Below are 22,277 nucleotides of genomic sequence, written 5' to 3' on the forward strand. Positions count from 1 at the left end.
TCTTTTATGTTCCGCAGACAAAAATAAGACATAGAGGTTTGGAACAACATGAGAGTGAGTAAATTATGGGGTGAACTATCGCTTTAAAAATGTGCTTTATGTGGTAACATCTGTACGCTTTAAAATTTTTTAAAAATTAGAATTACTGTATAATTTGAAAACACAAAAAGGACAACCCCTGAAGTCCCTGATTAAATTTTTAAATAATTAATAATAATTAAATGATTAAATTATATATAAATAGCTTTGTTCTTATTTCTTATTTTTTGCTATCAGTGATCTACATTAGGGTGTTTTGTGTTACGTTTTATGTTATTTAATTAGATTTTATTTGATATTTTTTGCATCATTTTATTGTAATGTGTGTTACCCTGATAGTGTTTTGTGTACCTGTGTGTATGGTCTATATTCTCTGTTCATCAAGTTGCTTTCTATTGTACCACCTTTATTATCATGGTGGTTATCAGCATTTTAAGGTAAACCTAAGATTTTGATATTTTGGTTTATATTTTCCCGGTCAAAAATGGTCGGCCCAGATCAATGAGGCCTACGATCAATCAGTTCCAAAAAGAAATACAAAAACTGGCCTTATCAAAAAAGTGATAATAAAGCATAATAAGCAATTGCTTGTAGACCTACACCACGTGTAAAAAGGTGGGGGGAAAAATCCCCCAAATTTTGGAAAATGTAGTTATATCCTGTGTGACAAAATGACCCAAACACAACATAAGGGTTAAATGAATTAGCGACAGAGAGAGAGAGAGAGAGAGAGAGAGAGAGAGAGAGAGAGAGAGAGAGAGAGAGAGAGAGAGAGAGAGAGAGAGAGAGAGAGAGAGAGAGGCTGTGCATGCATTATCTGCATCTGTACAATATCTCTCTGATAATAAAGAACCTGCAAGTTTAATTACATCAAAAACATACATTACCACTTTATTAATAAATGTCACGCTGAAATAGCATTGACAGGATTTTTCTGTGCTCCTGAATGTTTGTGTGTGCACCATAGACTGTAAAAAATAGGTGTGCACGCAGCATGATCTACGACCTCTTTGTGTGTGTGTGTGTGTGTGTGTGTGTGTGTGTGTGTGTGTGTGTGTGTGTGTTTGTGCTTCGCATGAACGGTATACTAATGAATTAATTAAGCGCATTAATATAAGATAATATAGGAATAATGAGGATAGTTTCTACCTTTTACATTTTGGTTTCATTCCCATAGTGAAATCTGCAATATGCTGAGTAAGAAAAAGAACATTCAGAGCTGCAGTTGTTATCTTTAAATAATTCAGAACTAATTTACAATAAAAAAGTAGCAAAAACTTGTATAAAATTATGAAATAAAGACTCTATTAAAAGATAATGCAAAATAATACAGCTTAATAATAAACTAATAAGATTATGAGCCGTATCTCTCTGTACAAGTACTTCAGTGCTCTGCTTATCCTTACAATAACACTGAACCTGATTGCAGATACTTATGTAACCTAAACACACATGGCAGGCAACAAAACTTTAGTGTCAACACATGAGGATTTAGACAGGTCATAAAGACACCATTTAATCTCTTTAACAGCCTCTCCCAATACCACAAGACCATGGGAATGGAATGAAGAAGAGAAACAAAAACAAAAACATACTTTCTGGCATGGTGAAATCTATTGATGTTTGAAAAATGTGTAAAAAAAAGAAAAAGGGTGAGATTAAGTTTCAAAGCATCTAGTTATGTTACGCCCGGAGGAGAATGGGAACGAAAATAAGCTAAAGTCAGAGTTCAGCAGAACTGCACCTGGAACTGCACATTTTTTATGTAACACCCTGATTTGGCTGACAATACGCTATAGGCCTGACAATGACAAAGTCCAAGCTAACAACATGAAATTGTGCTGATATACAGGTTTGCTACTGTGGACACGTAATTATATTCAGCACTGTACAGACCTCTGGCTCACTATGAGAGCAATCATTGTGGCACTATGTCAGATGAAAAATGAATAATCTCAGAATCAGTTGTAAACTCAGAGCCAGTTTATAAAGAAGTTCATGGTAAGCCAGAGTCTATTAGACCTGATCATGGATCAGTTTGTTGTATGGCCATGACAAATCCAGTCTAATATAATCACCTAAATGCTTATGTATAAAAATTAGAATTTACTTTAAAGTAAAAGGAAATAGTGCTTTTGGCAGATTATGTAAAATGATATACCCTCACATTAAATGAAGACTCCAATCATATCAGTAGCCAAAAAAAGTTATTTTACGTGAATGTGAGATTGCCACTCATGGTGGCTGCCATGTTGAGATCATGTGACCAGCTGAATATTAATACATTTATAGAACACTTTCAGTTGCAGTGTAATCATGGGTTAAAAGCATAACTGCAAATAGTGCAGTTTTAACAAAAGGAAATGTTTTAGCAAAAACTTAACATAGGCCTACTACTATTTTTTTTTTTAAATACAAGACTACTGACTACTGACTACCCAGACTAAAATACATGTTTGAGCTGTTTTAATTAAAAGCAACGTGCATTGACGTATCTTAAAATATGTCAGTGCCATTGTTTTGTCTCAAGATGCACAATGTGTTTTTCTATGACATGTTTATAAAAGGTGTTTAAATGTCCCAACTGAACTATGGGCTAATCCTGGCTTAATCTAAACCCTGTCTGTGAAACCAGGCCTAAGTGTCTCTTACTTTTTTTAATAAAAAAATGTATTAAGCCAATCGTTCATGTACTTTCCATTCGATCTTTCACATTTATGTACTACAATGCATGTGTAGAATTGTTTTGGCTTGTATCATATTTATGCATTTCCATATCTTAACTATTACCAAAGATTCGTATTGCTGTTGTCCACTAAATATAGCGCTAAACACAGCACCTTTAATTAAAAGAGAAAAACAGCGCACTCTAGAGAGTAAATCTGAGTATTACAGGACTAATAGTGGTGTTAGTAATTAGAGCTGTGCTTCACTTTGTCGGACTAAATGTCTTTATTCCAGTTATGATGCATCACTGTAATATAGCCTAATACCTATTGTAGCATAATACATACAATATTTTATTAAAATGCAATATCAATTTTATCACAACTACAGTGATAAAACGTGGCTGAACCGTATACTCATAATGAATAATGTTTATATGTGTGTGCTTACACAGACCACATGGGTAAGGGCAGTGTGGTGTTGTTCATTGATCTAATTTATTCTCAAGTGTGCTTGCACAAGTGTGTGAAGTGAAGGTGTGAGAGTGTCAGCCTACAAGCTCATACTTTATATGCTAAATGTGATCTAGAATTAAATCAGTATCGTAGCACTGAGTACTTATGAACAGAGATGATAGTAATATACTGACAATAAATATGATCAATTCAATTTAAGCTCAAAATTGGGGGGTTGGGTGGTGTGGGAAGAGAGATCTGGGGGATGTCGTCACCACCTTTCGCACCGCTAGCAACGGCCCTGCCTGCTTGCACTGACGCTTTGACTCTGAGTGGCAAAGTACCGGCAACATGTGGGAAATGGCACGCTAGAGATTAAAATATAGAAGTACCGGTACTGCTTACTGGCCCACTTCGAGTACTGGTAATAATAAAAGTTTATAGAGACATCATTAAATTTGTCTTTTTTTATCCATGCAGGTCTGGACAGGCTGCCAAGCAAGTCAAAAGTATTTTTTGTGGTAATCAACATTATGCCACAAATGCTGTCGATTGAGCTTAACTTATGTTGAACCCAGTATTTAAATGTTTATTGTCAGTGTACAAAATAATCAAACTCACCTCTGAGCTCCAGTAGAGAGGCCCTGAGTAATCTGTCCGTCCCCTAATCGTGCTCTCTTTGACTGTGTACACTGCTCCTTGGTCACAGATCTCCAGAGTGGCGAGCTCCCGCATCAGGTCTGACTGACTGACCGACCTGCGTTGCCTTGATAGGGGAGATGTGCAGATATGTCCAGTCCTAGAAGGCGAACGGCCCCTTTGCCAATTAATTCTAGGAATCGGACCTTTAACCTGCATCCTACTGTAGCTTTCACTCCGGCGGCCAATGTGGGACTCAGAATGGGGAACGGCTTGCCCACGTTCAGGCTCCTGAGGAAAGAACGGGACGCCTCGGGCGAGGCAAGGGCTGGGGTTCAGGTAGCGGGAGGTGGAAGGAGCATACCTGGAAAGCTGGGGTTGACCTCGGACAAAATATCCCAGGGTGGGATCGCAGGGGTCATAGGAACTGTATGGGCTTAAGAGGGTGGAGCCATTGGTGTATTTGGGGGGCGAGTAGACTGGAGACATGATCAAGATGTGAAGAGAAATCAGCCCCAAGGTGGAGAGAGCCAAACTGTCACAAAGACAAACACAGTTTGCTAGAAACAAAGCTAAAGAAGACTAAGCCTAATCAGACTAATGCTTTTTATATCTGAGATTGTGTACACAACTTTCAGCTTCATCAAATAATCTATATTAGGCTGTAAAATGTGGACAACTTAGGGGAACTTCTTTTTGCGTCTTGCTCATGCAAACACAAAGACAACATGATAAACTAGACTTGTCTCATCTTTCAGTATCAGTTGTGTGCAAGTAGGACAGCGGTCAACTAGAGTAGAGTTACTAGCAAGTAATGTACACTGAGACTCAAAAGGTTGAGGATGAATGTTATAATTCAAAAACATTATAGCTTTGGATTTTGGTTGGACAAAAAGAGAAATGCAGATGACCCTTTCAAAGACTTCCACAATCTCCAACCTTCAGAAAATGGAGTTTCATCTCCAAGTTACGTCTCCCACAAAAGCAAAAATGATTGAGTGGATGTCACGGAACAGTCTTTTCAAGTCATTTATTTTATGTTTTATGTATGAAAATTGTGTAAGGCAAAATTATATTGCTTTCAAATTTTATGAACTATGAAATAACACCTGCAACATGACCTGTGACCAAATTTCTGGGCGACTAAAAATGTCTTTAAGTAGCCAATGGCTAGTAAATTGTACGATTTTAGTCACCTGTGATTGAGTAAGAGGCAAAAAAATAAGTTTTTGATAACTATCACGTGGCTGAGAGCGCCCTCGGTTGCAAACTAAATGGGACTACAGAGGCTGTCGGGGACATTAAACGTCATCATGGTGAACAGGTAAACTCAGTCCGTTTTTACAGCCTCGTTAAGCATATATAAAGTTTGAGTTACAATAGTTAGTTATAATTGTGCTCTTGTAAACTATTGTAACTCAAACTTTATGGGAAATTGTTTTTAGATAAAAACTAAAACGTTGAAGTCGGGGGACTGTGGTAGTTCGTTTATAGCTTAGCTTTAGATTTTTTACTTCGGGGGACTGCATATTCTTCAAAATTCATAAAAGTTGTGTTCATTTGTGAAAATTACATTGATGGACAAAAAGTGTAAGTATCATAAACTTTTGTTAATCACAGAGCTTGTTTTTTTGGGATAATCCAAAAGCCTATGGAAAAAGGCCTAACCCTAACCCTTTTTGTTGAGAGAACCAGTGTGATGATAACTGCCAGTTGGCCTACAAAGTGACGTGCAGTAGGCTATGTCTTAATATAAACTATTTTTTAATGTTAATCAAAAAAAAAAAAAAAATTCTTTTCATTTGATTATTCAATTTCTGTACCTAATCTGTAGTGTTACATTTACCTGAAAAGCACTGTTTATTTAATTTGCATCTTTGTTCTATTGTGTTCATTTCTGCAATTGCTTGTAGTTTGATTATTTGTTCTTATTTTATTACAGACTGTTACTTGTCTTTAATAGTGTTTGAAATGTATATTTTATATTATATGTAGCCTATGTAGAATTTTTTAATTTGCATTGTTCTTGCATTTCATCATGTAAAAAGTCTGGCGAGGAAAAAAAAAAATGTACTAGCCAATGACGTATAGTTTTAGCGAGTCCGTAGATGGTCGAGAAGTAGAATATGATGATGCCGATAATGATGACGACGGCGAAGAGTGTTTGTAGTGATGTAAATTTCAGGAGAGAACTGACTCATGGGGAATGGAGGAATGCACATTGGCTAAAGTCAGAGTAATTAAGTAATGCACTGCTACCTATTGAGGGAATGCATTAACGTCACTTCCCCGCCGGAACACGCCCCCCTCAGCGGGACTGAGTGGCAGAAGAGCTGCTGCGTGACTGGAGTTAATAGGGGAAACTGCGAAAACGCGAGTAAAACAAACTATTATCAGTTTAAACTAAAAGTTGGACTCGATATAGTGTTCCTTACAACTTATAGATCCAGTGATCCATGGATATTGACATGCAGCCAGGAATCGTGTTTCCTGACATTTATATGTGCCTGATTTCGACGCCGGGGAAATAAATGAAGACAATTTGCCTGTAAACGTTTTATATAAATACAATATAGATAGGTCTAAATCCGAGTGATCACTTACATTAATGTTATACTGTATATCATCATATCGTCCAGCCCTAAAACTTGTGTAGTTTTTTGTCAGTGTTTATTTAAAAACATCCAATTATGCAGAATATAGTCTGTTCTGTAGCTTTTTGCAGTCTGTAAAAATATACAGTACCTCAGATTTCTGGTCAAATCTAGTTGTACAGTCAATCGCAAAGCTCTTTCCCGTTTTAGATTTGTTTTGTGTGATTTTCACGGCATTCACGCTGAAAACAAATGCTGCCGCTCAGTCTTTTTGCCACTTGTGGGCGTGACCGCATTCACTCCGGCCGACGGTGACGTCATGCGCATACCCTCTATTGAAGCAGTGGACGCAATCTGAGCGTGAGTCAAACAGAGACTGTTACTGTAGGATACAGTAGTTAGCTACTATAAACACTGCCTTTACTGCCCACTCATTAACGCTAACTATGTAAAACTGCCATTGAAAACGGCTGGTGGTCTAATAAAATTGCATGAACGATATAATCACCAATAGACAACAGGGTTGCTATAGTAAGCTTAGCTGATGTGGGTAAGTTATGTCACATGTTTAATCCTGCGTTAGAGACTCCCCGCACAACCCTTAAGATCCTTACCAGTGGAATTCCAGTTCATCCTCCCGAGTGACCAGACAAATATCCCTGTATTTCCCTAAAAAACAGACGTTACTTTAAGATCCAGTAGAAGATCATACGAAACGGGCTCGGCGTTACGCACTCGGATCAGTTGGTTGGAGTGACTGCATACCAGCACAGGGTCCTGATCCAATATGTGCTTTTCTCAAGTCGGGATTTAAGGAACCGCCTCCCAAGCGGTCGCCATAGCAACCCGGATCGCTCTCTCTCGCGCGCTCTCTATCTTTGGCTTGCTGCAGAAGCCATGACTAATGCACTATGAATAGAAGCAGAATCAATGTGAATTGCTCACTTTATTCTCAAATAAATCATATCAGATTAAAAACAAACAAACAACCCATAGAATAAGAAAACATTGTTACAGTGAGTATGGACATCAAGGGTTTGGTCACTTGACTACATACAGTAAGTGACTACATAAGTTGCCATGGTGTTATGGCTGTCCCAAACCTACAGGAATGCAGTATAGTTCAGCTGTGGTGTCATGTGTGAAGTGATTAGAAACAATCATTGAATCTTTCTTTAATACCATCACCATCATTATCAAGTCAAGTCAAGTATGGGTGATATTGCCAGACTAAATTGCAAATGGAGTTGATGACTCTAAAAATTCACTTTATGTCAGTGATTCATACAGTACATTGAGTATTTATTGTACAGGACAAAAGTGTTCACATCCATCAAACATGGCCTACTATATACAGCTTAAATAAATGATGCTTTAAAAGTTAGCTACTCAAGAACATTTGTGTTTTGGTATGGAACGCCATTCACTCATTTATCCAAAGGAATACAAAGCAACGCAAATGTTGATTGGCATTTTGATCTCAGCATTACTTTAATATGGCAAAAAGGGGTTTAAATACCAAACAAAATGGCATATTGAGAATTAGAGAAGGAGAGGATATGCATTTCATCAAATTAACTAAATAAAAAACAAACAAACAACATAACGTGTTGAGAATTATCATCCATTCTTGCAACATGTGCTCTCACTCTTCAGTGATTCTCATCATCTAATAAGTAATACTTGCTAATCTGTCATTAGTGGCTGTGAAATATTCAGTAGCTGTCTCTCTATCACTACGTTTCAAAGTGACAGTTTTCTTTTTTTGGTTTCTGGGGTTAGATGTTGTGCCAAAGAAAAGAGTTGGATTCTTTCAGGGTCTGAAGGGTGTCATGTATTTATGTTGGACCGAGGCACGTTGTTTTATGTCTGAGATATCCAGCTGGTGAAGGAACACTTGGTTGTATTTGATCACAGTTTTCACTTCGATGAAGGGAACTGCTCAGAGGTGGTCTTCACCGCAGGGTTGCTGATGCATCACATGCATATCCCCTCACTGGCTGTTTTGCTTCTCCCTTTTGTCTGTATACACCTCTCTCTCCCTTGGCCTTGCTTGGTGGGTGTTAAGAGAAGAAAATTGAGGTGTGTGTTTGCAGTAAGATGTTGATGCTTACAACAGCAGCTGCCAGAAGAAGCAGGGGTTGACGGTCAGTACTCATACTGGTGACTGTTAAGACAGAGAAAGAGATGAGAGGTTCATGAGAATGGAGGGTCAAGGAGTTTACGAGAGTTGTGTGTAAAGGAACGTCATAGTCAAGTCATGAAGAATACACAAGACTGGCTTTGGTTTAGAGTTACAGTACAGAGAAGCTGAACTGAGCTAAAATAGTGATGTCTAAGGTTGATGCTGCTGACATTTAATATGCAGAGGATCTATTTGTGTGAGTGTAGTGTACAAAAGTGTGGACAAACAGCAGTCTAATAATGAACCTCTGGTGAAGGAAAATGTTCCTAAATTAAACATACAAAATTTAGATATGGTTCTTGAATTTAAATTGGATAAGCTTAGTGGTGGTGCTTTTCAGTGACTTAACTAAAGGTCAATGACTCATTCAATCAACCGATTTGTTCAAACACACTGATTCATTCAGGGACAAAATAAATGAATGTCTTTATGAGAGAGTCATTGAATGATTCATCAAATGATTCCGATTTAGGAAAATTAAGTACTGCATGTTGTTCAGACACACAACATTTAATACGAGAAAGGTCTGTCTGTGTCCGGCAGAACTACAAAGCACATCCCTAAAAGTTACGTTGTCTACTACTATAAGTTAAAACCACCCCCTATAGACCTTATTCTATTTTTTTCCTACTATGGAAGTCAATGGGGTACATCAACTGTTTGGTTACCGACATTCTTTAAAATATCTTCTTTTGTGTTCAGCAGAAGAAAGAAATTCATACAGGTTTGAAACAACTTGATGATGAGTAAATGATGACAGAATTTTCATTTTGAAGTGAACTAATCCTTTAATTTTTGTACTGTTGTTTAACAACAATCAGATTTTTCAGCTGATACAATGTCTTTTTGAAAATAAAAACTTTCAGCAGACAAAAACGTCAAACGACAAAAAAGTTTGAAAGTCATGAGTTGTAAAAATGACGAGACCTAGGACCTTTATGCAGTATGCCATTTTAAAGACTGTACATTTATCCCTAACAGCCTTGTTTTCATCTGCATTAAATTCAACATGGCGTCTAACATGACTAAGGTCTATACACTTAAAGTACATTCATTCCATCCTACTGTGCAACTCAATAATCACTGTATAACCGATGTACTATGGAAAACTATGGAAGCTTGTTTCCGCCACTGAATAAAAAAATAAATAATTGCGACTTTTTATCTCACAATTGCGAGATATGAAGTCAGAATTGTGAGAAATAAAGTCGCAATTGCGAGATATTAAGTCGCAATTCTGAGAAATAAAGTCGCAATTGCGAGATATAAAGTCGCAATTGCGAGATATAAAGTCGCAATTCTGAGAAATAAAGTCGCAATTCTGAGAAATAAAGTCGCAATTGCGAGATATAAAGTCGCAATTCTGAGAAATAAACTCGCAATTGCGAGAAAAAAAGACAGAATTGCGACTTTTTATCTCACAATTCTGACTTTTTTTCTCACAATTGCGAGTTTACATCTCGCAATTCTGACTTTATAAAACATAATTGCGAGTTTATATCTCGAAATTCTGACATGTTTTCTCAGAATTGAAAGATATAAACTCGCAATTGTGAGTTATCAGGCCAATAGGCTTTATGCCGAGCGTCACGTGACCAAGCCGGAAAACAGATCACATCGCTTCCGATTCAGGTCTTTTGTATGTGCTTCATGAATTTTTTTGCGGTTTTACTCAAGATAACTTAAAAGGAGCAAGCAAAAATGAGCATAACCAATGTCCCTCGCATGTGCAGATTGATATTTAAAAGTTTTTACATTTTTCTTCTTCACACTAACGTTTAGATATTTAAATAGCATAAAACACCAATAACAAAGTGAACTTAGTAGGTTAGCTGATTACCTTAAAAATCCATAGATATCGTAGTTAGTTCTTACGGCCGTTAACACTTTCTCTGACAAGCGGATGCAATGAGACCTGTTTTCCGGTTTGGTCACGTGACGCTCGGCATAAAGCCTATTCTAAGGGGAAAAAAGACTAACTTTTTTCCCCTCAGAATAGTTTATATCTAACAATTCTGACTTTACAACACGCAATTTCGACTTTATATCAATCAATTCTGACTTTATATCTCGCAATTCTGACTTTATATCTCGCAATTCTGACTTTACAACACGCAATTTCGACTTTATATCAATCAATTCTGACTTTATATCTCGCAATTCTGACTTTATATCAAACAATTCTGACTTTATATCAAACAATTCTGACTTTATATCAAACAATTCTGACTTTATATCAATCAATTCTGACTTTATATCTCGCAATTCTGACTTTATATCAATCAATTCTGACTTTATATCTCGCAATTCTGACTTTATATCTCGCAATTCTGACTTTATATCAATCAATTCTGACTTTATATCTCGCAATTCTGACTTTATAACACGCAATTGCGATTTTATATCATGCAATTCTGACTTTATATTTCACAATTATGAGAAAAAAAGTTAGAATTGTGAGATAAAAAGTCGCAATTACCTTTTTTATTTTTCATTCTGTGGCGGAAACAAGCTTCCATACTGAACAGCTAGCTACTAGAGAAAGTCCATGCACTGTGATCGTTGTGTGAAATTAAATCCCACGTCTCGCCAGAAGATGGCTTCCGCATCCAAAGTCCCAATTGTAACTTGCTCGGACAATTTTTGACTATTACTAATACTACTCTTGTGTTGGATCTGGGTGGCCTGTTACTTTACAGATATTATTATCAGGCTACTCCGATGAAAATGTGTTTGGTATGGTACTTTCCAGATATGCTACAGTAACGTCTATAAATGCCTTTTCGTTGCACTTGTTAGGGAACCGTTATTTTATTTTATTTTGTTGCTTATGGGCAAAATTTAGGCAGTTGTTAACAAGTGGGACTACAGAGGTTGTCTGGGACATTAAACGTATTCACACCTAACAGGAAAACTATGGAAGCTTGTTTCCGCCACTGAATAAAAAAAATAAAAAAAATAATTGCGACTTTTTATCTCACAATTGCGAGATATGAAGTCAGAATTGTGAGAAATAAAGTTGCAATAGCGAGATATAAAGTCGCAATTCTGAGAAATAAAGTCGCATTTCTGAGAAATAAAGTCACAATTGCGAGATATAAAGTCGCAATTGCGAGATATAAAGTCGCAATTATGAGAAATAAAGTCGCAATTGCGATAAAAAAGACAGAATTGCGACTTTTTATCTCACAATTCTGACTTTTTTTCTCACAATTCTGACTTTATAACACATAATTGCAAGTTTATATCTCGAAATTCTGACATCTTTTCTCAGAATTGTGAGATATAAACTGATATAAACTATAAGCAAGATATAAACTAGTTATCAGGCCAATTCTAAGGGGGAAAAAAGACTAACTTTTTTCCCCTCAGAATAGTTTATATCTCACAATTCTGACTTTATAACACGCAATTACGACTTTATATCACGCAATTACGACTTTATATCAATCAATTCTGACTTTATATCAATCAATTCTGACTTTATATCTCGCAATTCTGACTTTATAACACGCAATTGCGACTTTATATCACGCAATTCTGACTTTATAACACGCAATTCTGACTTTATAACACGCAATTCTGAGAAAAAAGTCAGAATTGTGAGATAAAAAGTCGCAATTACCTTTTTTATTTTTCATTGTGTGGCGGAAACAAGCTTCCATAGAAAAAAACCCATCTACTCACTAGTCCACTTTCATAGCCTTGTTGTGTTCATAATCACGGTCTTGCAAACTATTCCAACTCAAACTTTCAGGGAAAATGTTTTTAAATAAAGACAAGTCTGAAGTTTAATGGTGGTGACATTGAAGTCCTGCGACCGTAGTGTAGTTTGTTTATAGCCTATGTTTAGCTGGTTTTATGGTTTGGTTATATTGTTAAGGCTTCAAAATTCCTAAAAGTTGTGTTTATTTTAAAATGTTATTATGATGAAGAGAATGTGTAAAAATCATAAACTTTTGTTGGTCACAGAGCTACTTTTCTGGGATAATCCAAAAGCCACTGGACAACATCCACCAATTAATAATAAAAAAAAAAAACAGTAGCTACATGTAAATGTGTGTGTTTGCATTTCACCTCTGCAGCTCTTCCCATCTCTTTGCAGCATTCCTGTCACACAGCTGCACACAGCGCCTGTTACTTGACTAGTGCAGATCTGCTCACAGCCACCATTATTCTCTTCACACCAGTCTGAATCTGAAACACATACATATGTTAGGTTTTCATGTTTTATGGGGACATTTCACAGACATTTTTATACTGTACAAACTGTATATTATATCCCCAAACCTTAAACCTACCCATCACAGAAAACTTTTTGCATTTTTAATTTTCAAAAAACATCACTTAGTATGATTTCTAAGCTGTTTTCGTCCTGGGGAACAAAAGATATCCCCACAAGGACTCAAGGACAAGGATTTTGGATATTACCATCAATGTAGGGACATTTTGCCCCCAAAACATAGGGTATACCTGAACCACACACATACGTAATCACCTTGCCAATACACACATACACTCAAATATACACCCAAATCTTATTTTGCCTTCACTATTGCCGTCTTAAATTACACACATACTCCTCATATACACTCAGGACATGCATTCATGCACAACTCTGAAATATACTCCATACCCCTTCTTCTGATTGGTCCCACTGACAGGATCTGTTCTTTATGCTGACTGTAATCTGTATAACGTCGTTTGTTATGAGGGCAATTCTGTAAAAGCAAGAAAGTTATTATAAATCCCCCAAAAAAAGTAGTTCTCAAACAGATGAACAAGATGTAACACATCACTAAATCTACTCTTCATTATGTTTGCATTTGTCAGTTAAAGCTGTTGTCCAGTGGCACATCATGTACCAACCCCCTTTACCATTGTCTCTATTGTTATAAATGGCAAGACAACTAAAAATACACAAAAAATATCTGTATGTGTGTGTGTACAAGCTCTCACCACTTTGCAGGTGTTGGTCTCTGAGTCACACAGAGACACATCACAGTGCAAATGCACCTCATCATAATCACCAATAAACTTAAAGACGGTGACGTGGAAGCGGCAGGTGAGGGACACGCCATTCTCAGCCATGCCTATAGTGTTATCCTTGATGTTAGGGCACCTGGAATTACAGTCACAGTATGTGATGTGAGGGCTGTATACTCATTTGTATGTTTTTGGGTGTGTTGTCCTCTGCTGAACTTTGTGTTGTGTTTATTTTGTCTTAAATGCTATGCTATTAAATATGTATTGACCTATGCTCAGTGCTAAGCATAGTTTGTGTATGATTATTTTCATAAGCTATTTCCTTACCCTCTCTCTATGATAATGTAACGAAGGCGATCACTGCTGTAACGAGATGGTGTAGCCCAGCACATGTTAACAATGAGAATAAGCTGTTTATCGTCTGCTCCTTCCACAAACACCCCCACAAACAGAACATCCCTGGTGCTCAGCACCACCTCTCCCTCGCGGTACGGATGTCGGTACGAGGCGTTCTTATACAGGGCCATTTTTGTGATGAAGTTGCCCTCTTGGGTCGGCAGTGTGAGGTTTATTACACTGTGAACAGCAGAAAAAAAGGGGGAGAGTTATTATCTTTATCATTTGTCCCATCTCTGGAGCATCCAACTGTACAATGTTAAAGTGCATGTAATATGATATTATGATATTTACTGTATTTGTTATTAATTATAAAGATGTACCTGGCTAAAGAAATAAAAATAGCCTACCATGATAATGTTATATAAGCCATGGTACAGTATGATTACTATATGCATACTTTCTGGTATTTACAGTATTTGGTTCTCTGAGGTACTTCAAATAATACACAGTGGTATTATCCAAGGTAATACAGTGGTAGTTTTTGTGAGGGGTGCATGTTGTCTGACAGCTGACCTGAGCATTGGCTTCAGTACTGTCTCCAGAGAGATCTTGATGTCCAGTTCATAGGCACAAGAAAACTCCACATTGATCGTCTTATCACGTGTTACTACATTCCCTGTGTTGTTCACACTCTCGATCCACACCGTGTTCTTGTACATAATGTGTGTTCCATTTGACTGGATTCACAAATACACACACACACACACACACACACACACACACACACACACACACACACACACACACACACACACACACACACACACACACACACACACTTATGGTGAATTTAATTAGCTTTCCACAGAAAATAACATATTCAGCCAAGCAGACAGTATATATTTAGCCAGCATACAATGAAAGGAAAACCATAATGAAAAGAATATAAGTTTGTCTTCTGTAATTCTGAACACACACACAAAATTTAATAGTGAGAATGAGCAAAGCACATTTGTAAAGAAATTTCATGGTTCCCTTTCGAGAGGTTCCTCCTATTGCGTAATAGCTTACGCTATGGGAAAAACTCCTTTTCTCGAGAAATATTGAAGTCTTTATGTAAAACGCATTGCAGCTGCACAGCATACAGCAATGAGCGAGGCAGCTCGGTCATTGGCTGTGCTGCGGCAACTGCACAAACCTATGACGGGGCGACTCTGAACCCGCTTCCAATGAGCGTGCTTCGCGCCCACGCGCGTCAGAGCCCGCCAAGATGGGCCTGGCCAAGGGCTATATATTGGGCGCCCCGTCGTCTGAGTTCTTTAGATTTAATCTCCTTCAGCAAAGAACCTTCTCTTTGCTGGATCCTCCGGATTTGTTGGAGTCTTTTCGCCGCCGCCGTCGACAAGCCTACAGCAGGACTGCTTCGAGGACGCCGGCGCCTTCAGCCGGCTTCGATCACCTTTTCTGCTAAGCCATCCGGCGCGCATCATCCTATATCCTTTCAAAAGCTTCAGTGTTCGCCCCCGCGACACTTTTCTAAAAGAGCAAATTAACAAGGCGTTGTTTCAAATGCCTTCCTGCGCCTCGTGTCGAGGCCCTCTTCAGGACGGGGATCGTCACATCATTTGTGCCCGCTGCTTGGGACCGGACCACGCAGAGGCTGCCCTTACTCGAGGCGGATGTCCCGAGTGTGACGCCCTGGGCCTCACCGAGCTGCGCGCTCGCTTCGCCGTTTTCACCGCGAAAGAGCCCACCTCTTCCGTGCTGCCATCTCCTCTGGTCGAGCCGCGCAAGAAAAAGCGCCGCTCACAGAGGCCGCCGGAGCACGCGGTTTGCAGTGATGTCACGCCGGGCCAATCCCCGCGTGCTTCACCACCACCCGAAGACTCCCCGCCGCCAGTCCAGTTCACACAGGCGGAACAGCACCCCTCCAGCGGAGCGATGGGGCTCGTCTCGTTTGGCGCGTCAGGGGATGACGATGACAAGGATGACAGTTTTTCCTGTGATGCTGCATCCGACGACTGGCCGGGTTCGTCGTTCGACCCCGCACCATCGACATTAGCGGGCACGAGCACGGGCTCCAGCATGGACTCGGAGATCGTCCGCATCCTGTCTAAGGCCGTGGAAGACCTCGGGCTCGATTGGTCTTCCCCGGAAGAACCCGCCCGCAGCCAACTGGACGAGTGGTTCCTGCAGGGGCGCCGATAGGCCCCTCGATAAAGGCCCTCCCCCTTCTTCCCGGAAGTTCACGACGAACTCACGAAGTCGTGGAAAGCCCCGCACTCCGCTCGCCTGAAGCCTTCTTTTTCTTTGTCGCTCTCCTCTGTGGACGGCGCGAAAGAAAGAGGCTATGAGGGGACTCCGCCCCTCGAGGAGGCTGTGGCCAATCATCTGTGTCCACCCTCCAACGCTGGATGGAAAGCTAAAGCTTCTCATCCCTCGAAGCCTTGCCGGTCTACTTCAGCTCTCGTCGGTCGCGCATACGCCGCCGCCGGCCAAGCTGCATCAGCGCTTCACTCTATGGCTGTCCTCCAGGTGTTTCAAGCTAAATTTCTCTGCAGTATGGACGAGTCTGGACCCGATCCTGAGGCATTCAAGGACCTGCGCAGCGCCACTGACATAGCGCTGCGAGCTACAAAAGCCACCGCCCAATCCATCGACCGTGCTATGGCTAACCTGACTGTCCTTGAGCGCCATCTGTGGCTGACGCTAACAGAGATGAAGGATGCAGATAAGGCGTCATTTCTCGACGCGCCTATCTCCCAAAGCGGCCTGTTTGGACCAGCGGTGAAGGAGTTCGCCGAGCGCTTCACCGAAGCCCGTAAGGACTCGCAGGCTATGCGTCACTTCCTGCCCAAGCGATCTAGCTCATCGCAGAGCCGCCAAAGACCGCCTCAGCAGCAGCGAGCTAAGACGGCGCCTCCTGTCTCTCAGCCCAGACCTGAAACGGATTTTCGACGCCGCTCGCGCTCTGCCAACAGGAAGCAACCGCCCGAGCGACGGGGACCTCGGCCCAAGATTGTGCTGAACCCAGAGCCTCGTAAGTCCTCCTAGCTACAGGGAGGAAAAGGGAGAGCGCGTGTCTCGCAAGAGCCGGACCGTTCTCTCCAAAACGTCTAAAACATTACCCAGTCCCCTTACAGGCGGCTGGAAATGTCTATACAGCAGCCAATGTGCCAGCCACACAGCTCGCCCACCTGCAAACAAACGCCGTTTTTACGGCGACACACAGAAATCACATAAAGAGCCATTTTCTGCCTGTGTCATTAAAGGGTCACGTGTCCACACCAAAGTGCGCATTCCCACATATCAAAACTGTCAACGCAGTGCCAAATGTTTTCCAGCTCAAGCTGGACGCCCCATAAATGTAGATTGTGTGCCAACTGTCACGTATGCACCACTACACATAAGCACTGTTCCCACAGTTATAAACACTTCCCCAGTAAAAGCGGGAAGTTTTATAAGAGTAGCGCGTGTGCCCGCTGTTATGCACGCACCCCAACTCACAAACACTGTTTATATGACCAAAAACCTCCCGCCACGAGCGTGAAGTTTTATGAAAGTGGCGCGCGTGCCTACCACAGTCTATGCACCCCCACCCATAAGCACTGCCCATACAGTGTTAAACATTTCCACATCTCACTCTGTGAGCATTACGGCGAGCGTGCCTGTAATCTCACACGCACCCCTGCACTCAACAAAGCTGCTCAGCGCGTATTAGCACAGGGCGATTCGCTGGCGGGAGCCATACGTCACTGCGACACGCCCCCAGCCAGCATTCAGCCCATATCTGTGCGAGCAAAATCTTGGGAAAATATCCCTGACATGCCGAAATGGGTTTTGAACATAATAAAACACGGTTACTCGTTTCAATTCGCTCGCAGACCACCCCGCTTCACAGCAGTGGTCGAAACGAAAGTGAGAAAAGATGTTTCACATGTTTCACACGCACCGAGATGCTCAAACTGATAGAAAAAGGCGCTATAGAGACAGTCCCTCCCTCTATGAGCGAGGCAGGTTTTTACAGCCGCTATTTTCTCGTCCCGAAAAAGGATGGCGGTCTCCGCCCCATTCTAGATCTCAGACATCTGAACAAAGCTTTAATGATTCGCTCGTTCAGAATGTTAACAACCAAGCATATCCTCGCGCAAGTTCGCCCAGGGGATTGGTTTCTATCAGTGGATCTGAAAGACGCTTACTTTCACATTCCGATAGCGCCTCATCACAGGCCTTTTCTGAGATTCGCTTTCGAGGGACAGTCATACCAGTACACAGTACTACCGTTCGGCCTGTCACTGGCACCCCGTATATTTACAAAATGTATGGATGCAGCACTTTCCCTCCTGAGGCAGCGGGGAGTGCGAATACTAAATTATCTCGACGATTGGCTAATCCTAGCACAATCAGAGAGCCAGTTAGTGACACACAGGTCTTGGATTATCAGTCATCTAGATTGCCTGGGTCTAAGAATCAATTTTGCAAAGAGCATGCTATCCCCCAGCCAGAATATTTCTTTTCTGGGAATAGTGCTAGACTCAGTGCAGATGACGGCGCGCCTCTCGTCAGAGCGCGCGCTCACTATCCGGCGCCTTGCAACATCGTTCAGAGCGGGTGCGCGCGCCCCCGTCAAGCAATTTCAAAGGATGCTCAGTCTCATGGCCTCAGCATCAGCAGTACTCCAGCTAGGATTGTTGCACATGCGTCCTCTCCAACGCTGGCTCAAAAGCCGTGTCCCCACTCACGCGTGGCGCTCGGGCCACTTTTTAATCAGAGCGAATCACGGCTGCATAAAAGCCCTGACGCCCTGGAAAGCTGTCGACTGGTATCAGTCCGGCGTGAGTTTGGGCGTGAACACAAGGAGAAAAATGATCACGACAGATGCCTCCAAAATAGGCTGGGGGGCCCTTTACGAGGGCAGGCCTGTCTCCGGCTTGTGGTCAAACCCAGAGAAGCGCCTACATATAAACTGTCTGGAATTGAAAGCGGTCGCTTTGGCTCTCAGAGCCCTGCTCCCGTACCTGAAGGACGAGCACGTCCTAGTCCGAACGGACAACATGACGGTGGTCTCGCATATAAATCGTCAGGGTGGACTCAGATCGAGCTCCCTGCACTCGATGGCCAGGGAGCGCCTCCTATGGTCCCAGCGCAACCTGCGCTCGCTGAGAGCAGCCCATGTGCCAGGTGTTCTGAACCAGGGAGCGGACATGCTGTCCAGGGACAAAGTTCTCTGAGGAGAATGGTCTCTCCACCCCCTGACGATTCAGTGGTTATGGCAAACCTTTGGCAGAGCAGAGGTCGACCTCTTTGCCTCCAAGGAAAATGCGCACTGCCCTCTCTTCTTTTCAAAGAGCACAGACGCGCTCGCCGAAATCTGGCCGAGCCGCCCGCTGTATGCCTTCCCTCCGGTCGCGATGCTACCTCAGGTCATCAGTCGGATCAGGGAGGAGAAATGTGCAGTGCTCCTGGTAGCCCCACTCTGGAAGAACCCGTGGTTTCCAGAACTGATGCAGATGATGCAATCTGCCCCATGGCCGATTCCACTGAGGCTAGACCTCCTCAGGCAGGCCAACGGGATGATCCTCCATCCCCGCCCCGATCTGTGGGCCCTCCATGCGTGGCCCCTCAACGGGTTCCCGGGAACCTCCCCAGTGGAGTGTTGAGAACCATCACTGAGGCGCGAGCGCCCTCTACGAGGCGCTTATATGCCCAGAAATGGAAGGTGTTCAGTGACTGGTGTAAATCCAGGAACCTGAATCCTGAGACATGCGAAGTACCGAGTTTGCTCGTTTTCCTACAAGAGCTGTTGGAGGCAGGCCGCACCCCCTCCACGCTCAAATTATATGTGGCTGCCATAGCGGCATCACACGACCCTGTAGAAGGACGCACACTAGGGAAAAACTACCTAGTTGTTCGTTTCCTAAGGGGCGCCAGGAGGATAAATCCCCCACGCCCCCCCTCGGTGCCGATCTGGGACCTGGCCACGGTCCTGGACGCATTCAAGCGTGCCCCGTTCGAACCCCTCTGAACTGTGCACCTTAAACAGCTCTCGCTCAAAACTGCTCTCTTGCTGGCTCTCGCCTCGGTCAAGAGAGTGGGCGACCTGCACGCGCTGTCATCAAGCGCTGCCTAACTGGAGTTTGGACCTAACGACAGCAGGGTTGTCCTCAGGCCAAAACACGGGTATATTCCTAAGGTGCTCTCTACTCCTTTCAGAGCACAGGTGATATCTTTGGCCGCGCTATCGTCTCCAGCAGACGAAAGCGACGCTAATTTACTCTGCCCGGTCAGGGCGCTCAGAGTATATTTGGAACGTTCTGCCCTGTTCAGGCAGACAGAGCAATTGTTCGTATGCTTTGGCGGCCGCACTAAAGGTCTCGCTGTTTCAAAGCAAAGAATATCGCGCTGGATAGTTGATGCTATAGCGCTGGCTTATGAAGCCAAGGGCCTTCAGTGCCCCTTGGGCATCAGAGCTCACTCTACAAGAGGCATGGCCTCCTCGTGGGCGTGGTCGAGTGGGATACCCATTCAAGATATTTGTGCGGCAGCAGGCTGGGCCTCACCGTCAACATTTATCAGGTTTTATAACCTACAGGTCCCCTCATTGCACTCTAACATACTGTCGGTCTAACTATGCATAGGCTGGGGTGTGTACATGCTGAGCATTGTCTCCTCCCTCATAGAATCCGTCTCTGACTGATGTAGAGGATTTTTCATGCATGACAGTACATAAAAATGTGCTTGTGTGTTTCTCTGGACGCCCATTGGCCTCGCTCATTGCTGTATGCTGTGCAGCTGCAATGCGTTTTACATAAAGACTTCAATATTTCTCGAGAAAAGGAGTTTTTCCCATAGCGTAAGCTATTACGCAATACTCGTTCCCTCCTCTCAGGGAACCGAGGTTACGTTAGTAACCGAGTCGTTTATTTTGTACCAACCAGAATAATTTAGAAACTAAACTATTTCACATTTAATACTCTTATACATTGGAACATTGAAGACCCTTTTTTCTTAATCTGTGATATTTATCAAAGCATAATTCTAACTTTAACTTATTGAGATTTGAAACATGGATGGTTTAATAAATAAAAATATATTTTGTGAGTGTTGAACTCCAAAAAAGGTATACTTTTAGAGCTCTATGGCTGTATCAAAACCAAAAGCTAACTTGCCCTCTATAGGTATAGCACTTTTATTCAACAGTACTCAGACTTAAATTGTTTTTAGACGCACTTCATACTGTAAGGCTTACAGTGTAAGAAAACTCTTGCGCACAACACAAATAGCATTATAAATTATAATATTATTATAAACTGCTTTAATTCTCAAATAAGCATAAAAACATGCAGCACATCATTAAATAATGTACTGCAATAACATGGAACTATTTCCAATGATACTTTTCAGCACTGAAAAAATTGATTAATTTCCACCATATTGGATGGAAACTATTCATTGAACTCAGTGCAAGATAGCATATAGGATCTACATAAAAACTATTTAAATTGTAGGCCGAAAAAAGCTTTTTTGCACAGCCTTTAACTAAGCCTTTAACCTTGCTGAAATATATATTTAACTAAAGCTGGTTTGCTGGTCTAAGCTATTGCTCAAATTTTATTTTTCTTTATACAAATTTGATCCAAACTTGAACTTCTTTGCTTGTATTCACATGTATGGAGATGGATGTGAATGGAACAGACAATTTTCTTTACCAGGACCAGTACTTTCCATTCTCTTGCAAGAGGAACAACTAAGACTGTCTAAACTGAGACTGCTCTTGACCAGTTGTTAATGAGAGATTTGTTCACCTGTACAATAGAGCCACAATGTCCCTTGGTATTGTTGATATGGAAAGAGATGAAATCCTCTCCCTCGATACCAGCGCAGTGCTGGTCGTTAATTCGTACATCCTCCCTCTCAAAGCCCAACTGGAACAGACGGCACTTAGAGATAGAGACCTCCATCTGAGCATGTTTACAGGTCACCTCTGCCTGGATAATGTCATCCTCACCTACATCACAAGAACAAGATGTTCTGTATTGTCTTTTAAATGTTTCCTCAATATTTGTGCAGGATGGTTTATGTGCCTGGGTTTAATACATAGGGTTTAAGTGTGAATAATAATAATTAACAAATGGATTTTTATTTATTTCCTTTACAATATGATTTGTTTTACTCACTAATTTCAGTGCTAGGGAGCTCAGGGCAGCCACACAGATCTCCTCCATTCTCCTGCTCACATGTGTTGTTAGAGCAGATCTCTCCTGCACAGGGGTCATAGATCCATTCTGCTAAAGACAGGTCCAGTTACAAAGTTAGCACACAGAAACACACACACACACACACACACACACACACACACACAAACACGCACAA

At 41.6% G+C, this 22,277-nt stretch overlaps 2 protein-coding genes across 4 annotated transcripts in view; both read right to left on the reverse strand.

Annotated features, from left to right (window-relative positions):
- The window catches only part of usp2b (ubiquitin specific peptidase 2b), an 84,034-nt gene extending 76,865 nt beyond the window's left edge, over positions 1–7,169 (reverse strand). The window contains exons 1-2 of one of the 2 annotated variants that reach the window (XM_056236351.1): positions 7,009–7,169; positions 3,783–4,335 (exon numbers count right to left, since the gene is read on the reverse strand). In XM_056236351.1, the coding sequence (XP_056092326.1) occupies positions 3,783–4,289 (507 nt within the window). In that variant the 5' untranslated portion in view covers positions 4,290–4,335; positions 7,009–7,169. The remainder of the gene's footprint in view (positions 1–3,782; positions 4,336–7,008) is intronic. The other variant, XM_056236360.1, reaches the window with a different exon arrangement.
- Positions 7,170–8,149: 980 nt separating this feature from the next.
- tecta (tectorin alpha) overlaps positions 8,150–22,277 on the reverse strand; it is a 48,108-nt gene continuing 33,980 nt past the window's right edge. The window contains exons 19-26 of one of the 2 annotated variants that reach the window (XM_056236223.1): positions 22,082–22,192; positions 21,710–21,912; positions 14,478–14,641; positions 13,893–14,141; positions 13,539–13,701; positions 13,216–13,300; positions 12,657–12,776; positions 8,150–8,561 (exon numbers count right to left, since the gene is read on the reverse strand). In XM_056236223.1, coding sequence (XP_056092198.1) covers positions 8,458–8,561; positions 12,657–12,776; positions 13,216–13,300; positions 13,539–13,701; positions 13,893–14,141; positions 14,478–14,641; positions 21,710–21,912; positions 22,082–22,192 — 1,199 coding nt within the window. In that variant the 3' untranslated portion in view covers positions 8,150–8,457. Of the gene's footprint in view, positions 8,562–12,656; positions 12,777–13,215; positions 13,301–13,538; positions 13,702–13,892; positions 14,142–14,477; positions 14,642–21,709; positions 21,913–22,081; positions 22,193–22,277 lie in introns of those variants that run through there. The other variant, XM_056236233.1, reaches the window with a different exon arrangement.

This window comes from Rhinichthys klamathensis, unplaced genomic scaffold (assembly GCF_029890125.1).
Source record: "Rhinichthys klamathensis goyatoka isolate OS25496 unplaced genomic scaffold, OSU_Roscu_1.1 h1tg000019l_1, whole genome shotgun sequence".
NCBI lineage: Eukaryota > Metazoa > Chordata > Actinopteri > Cypriniformes > Leuciscidae > Rhinichthys > Rhinichthys klamathensis.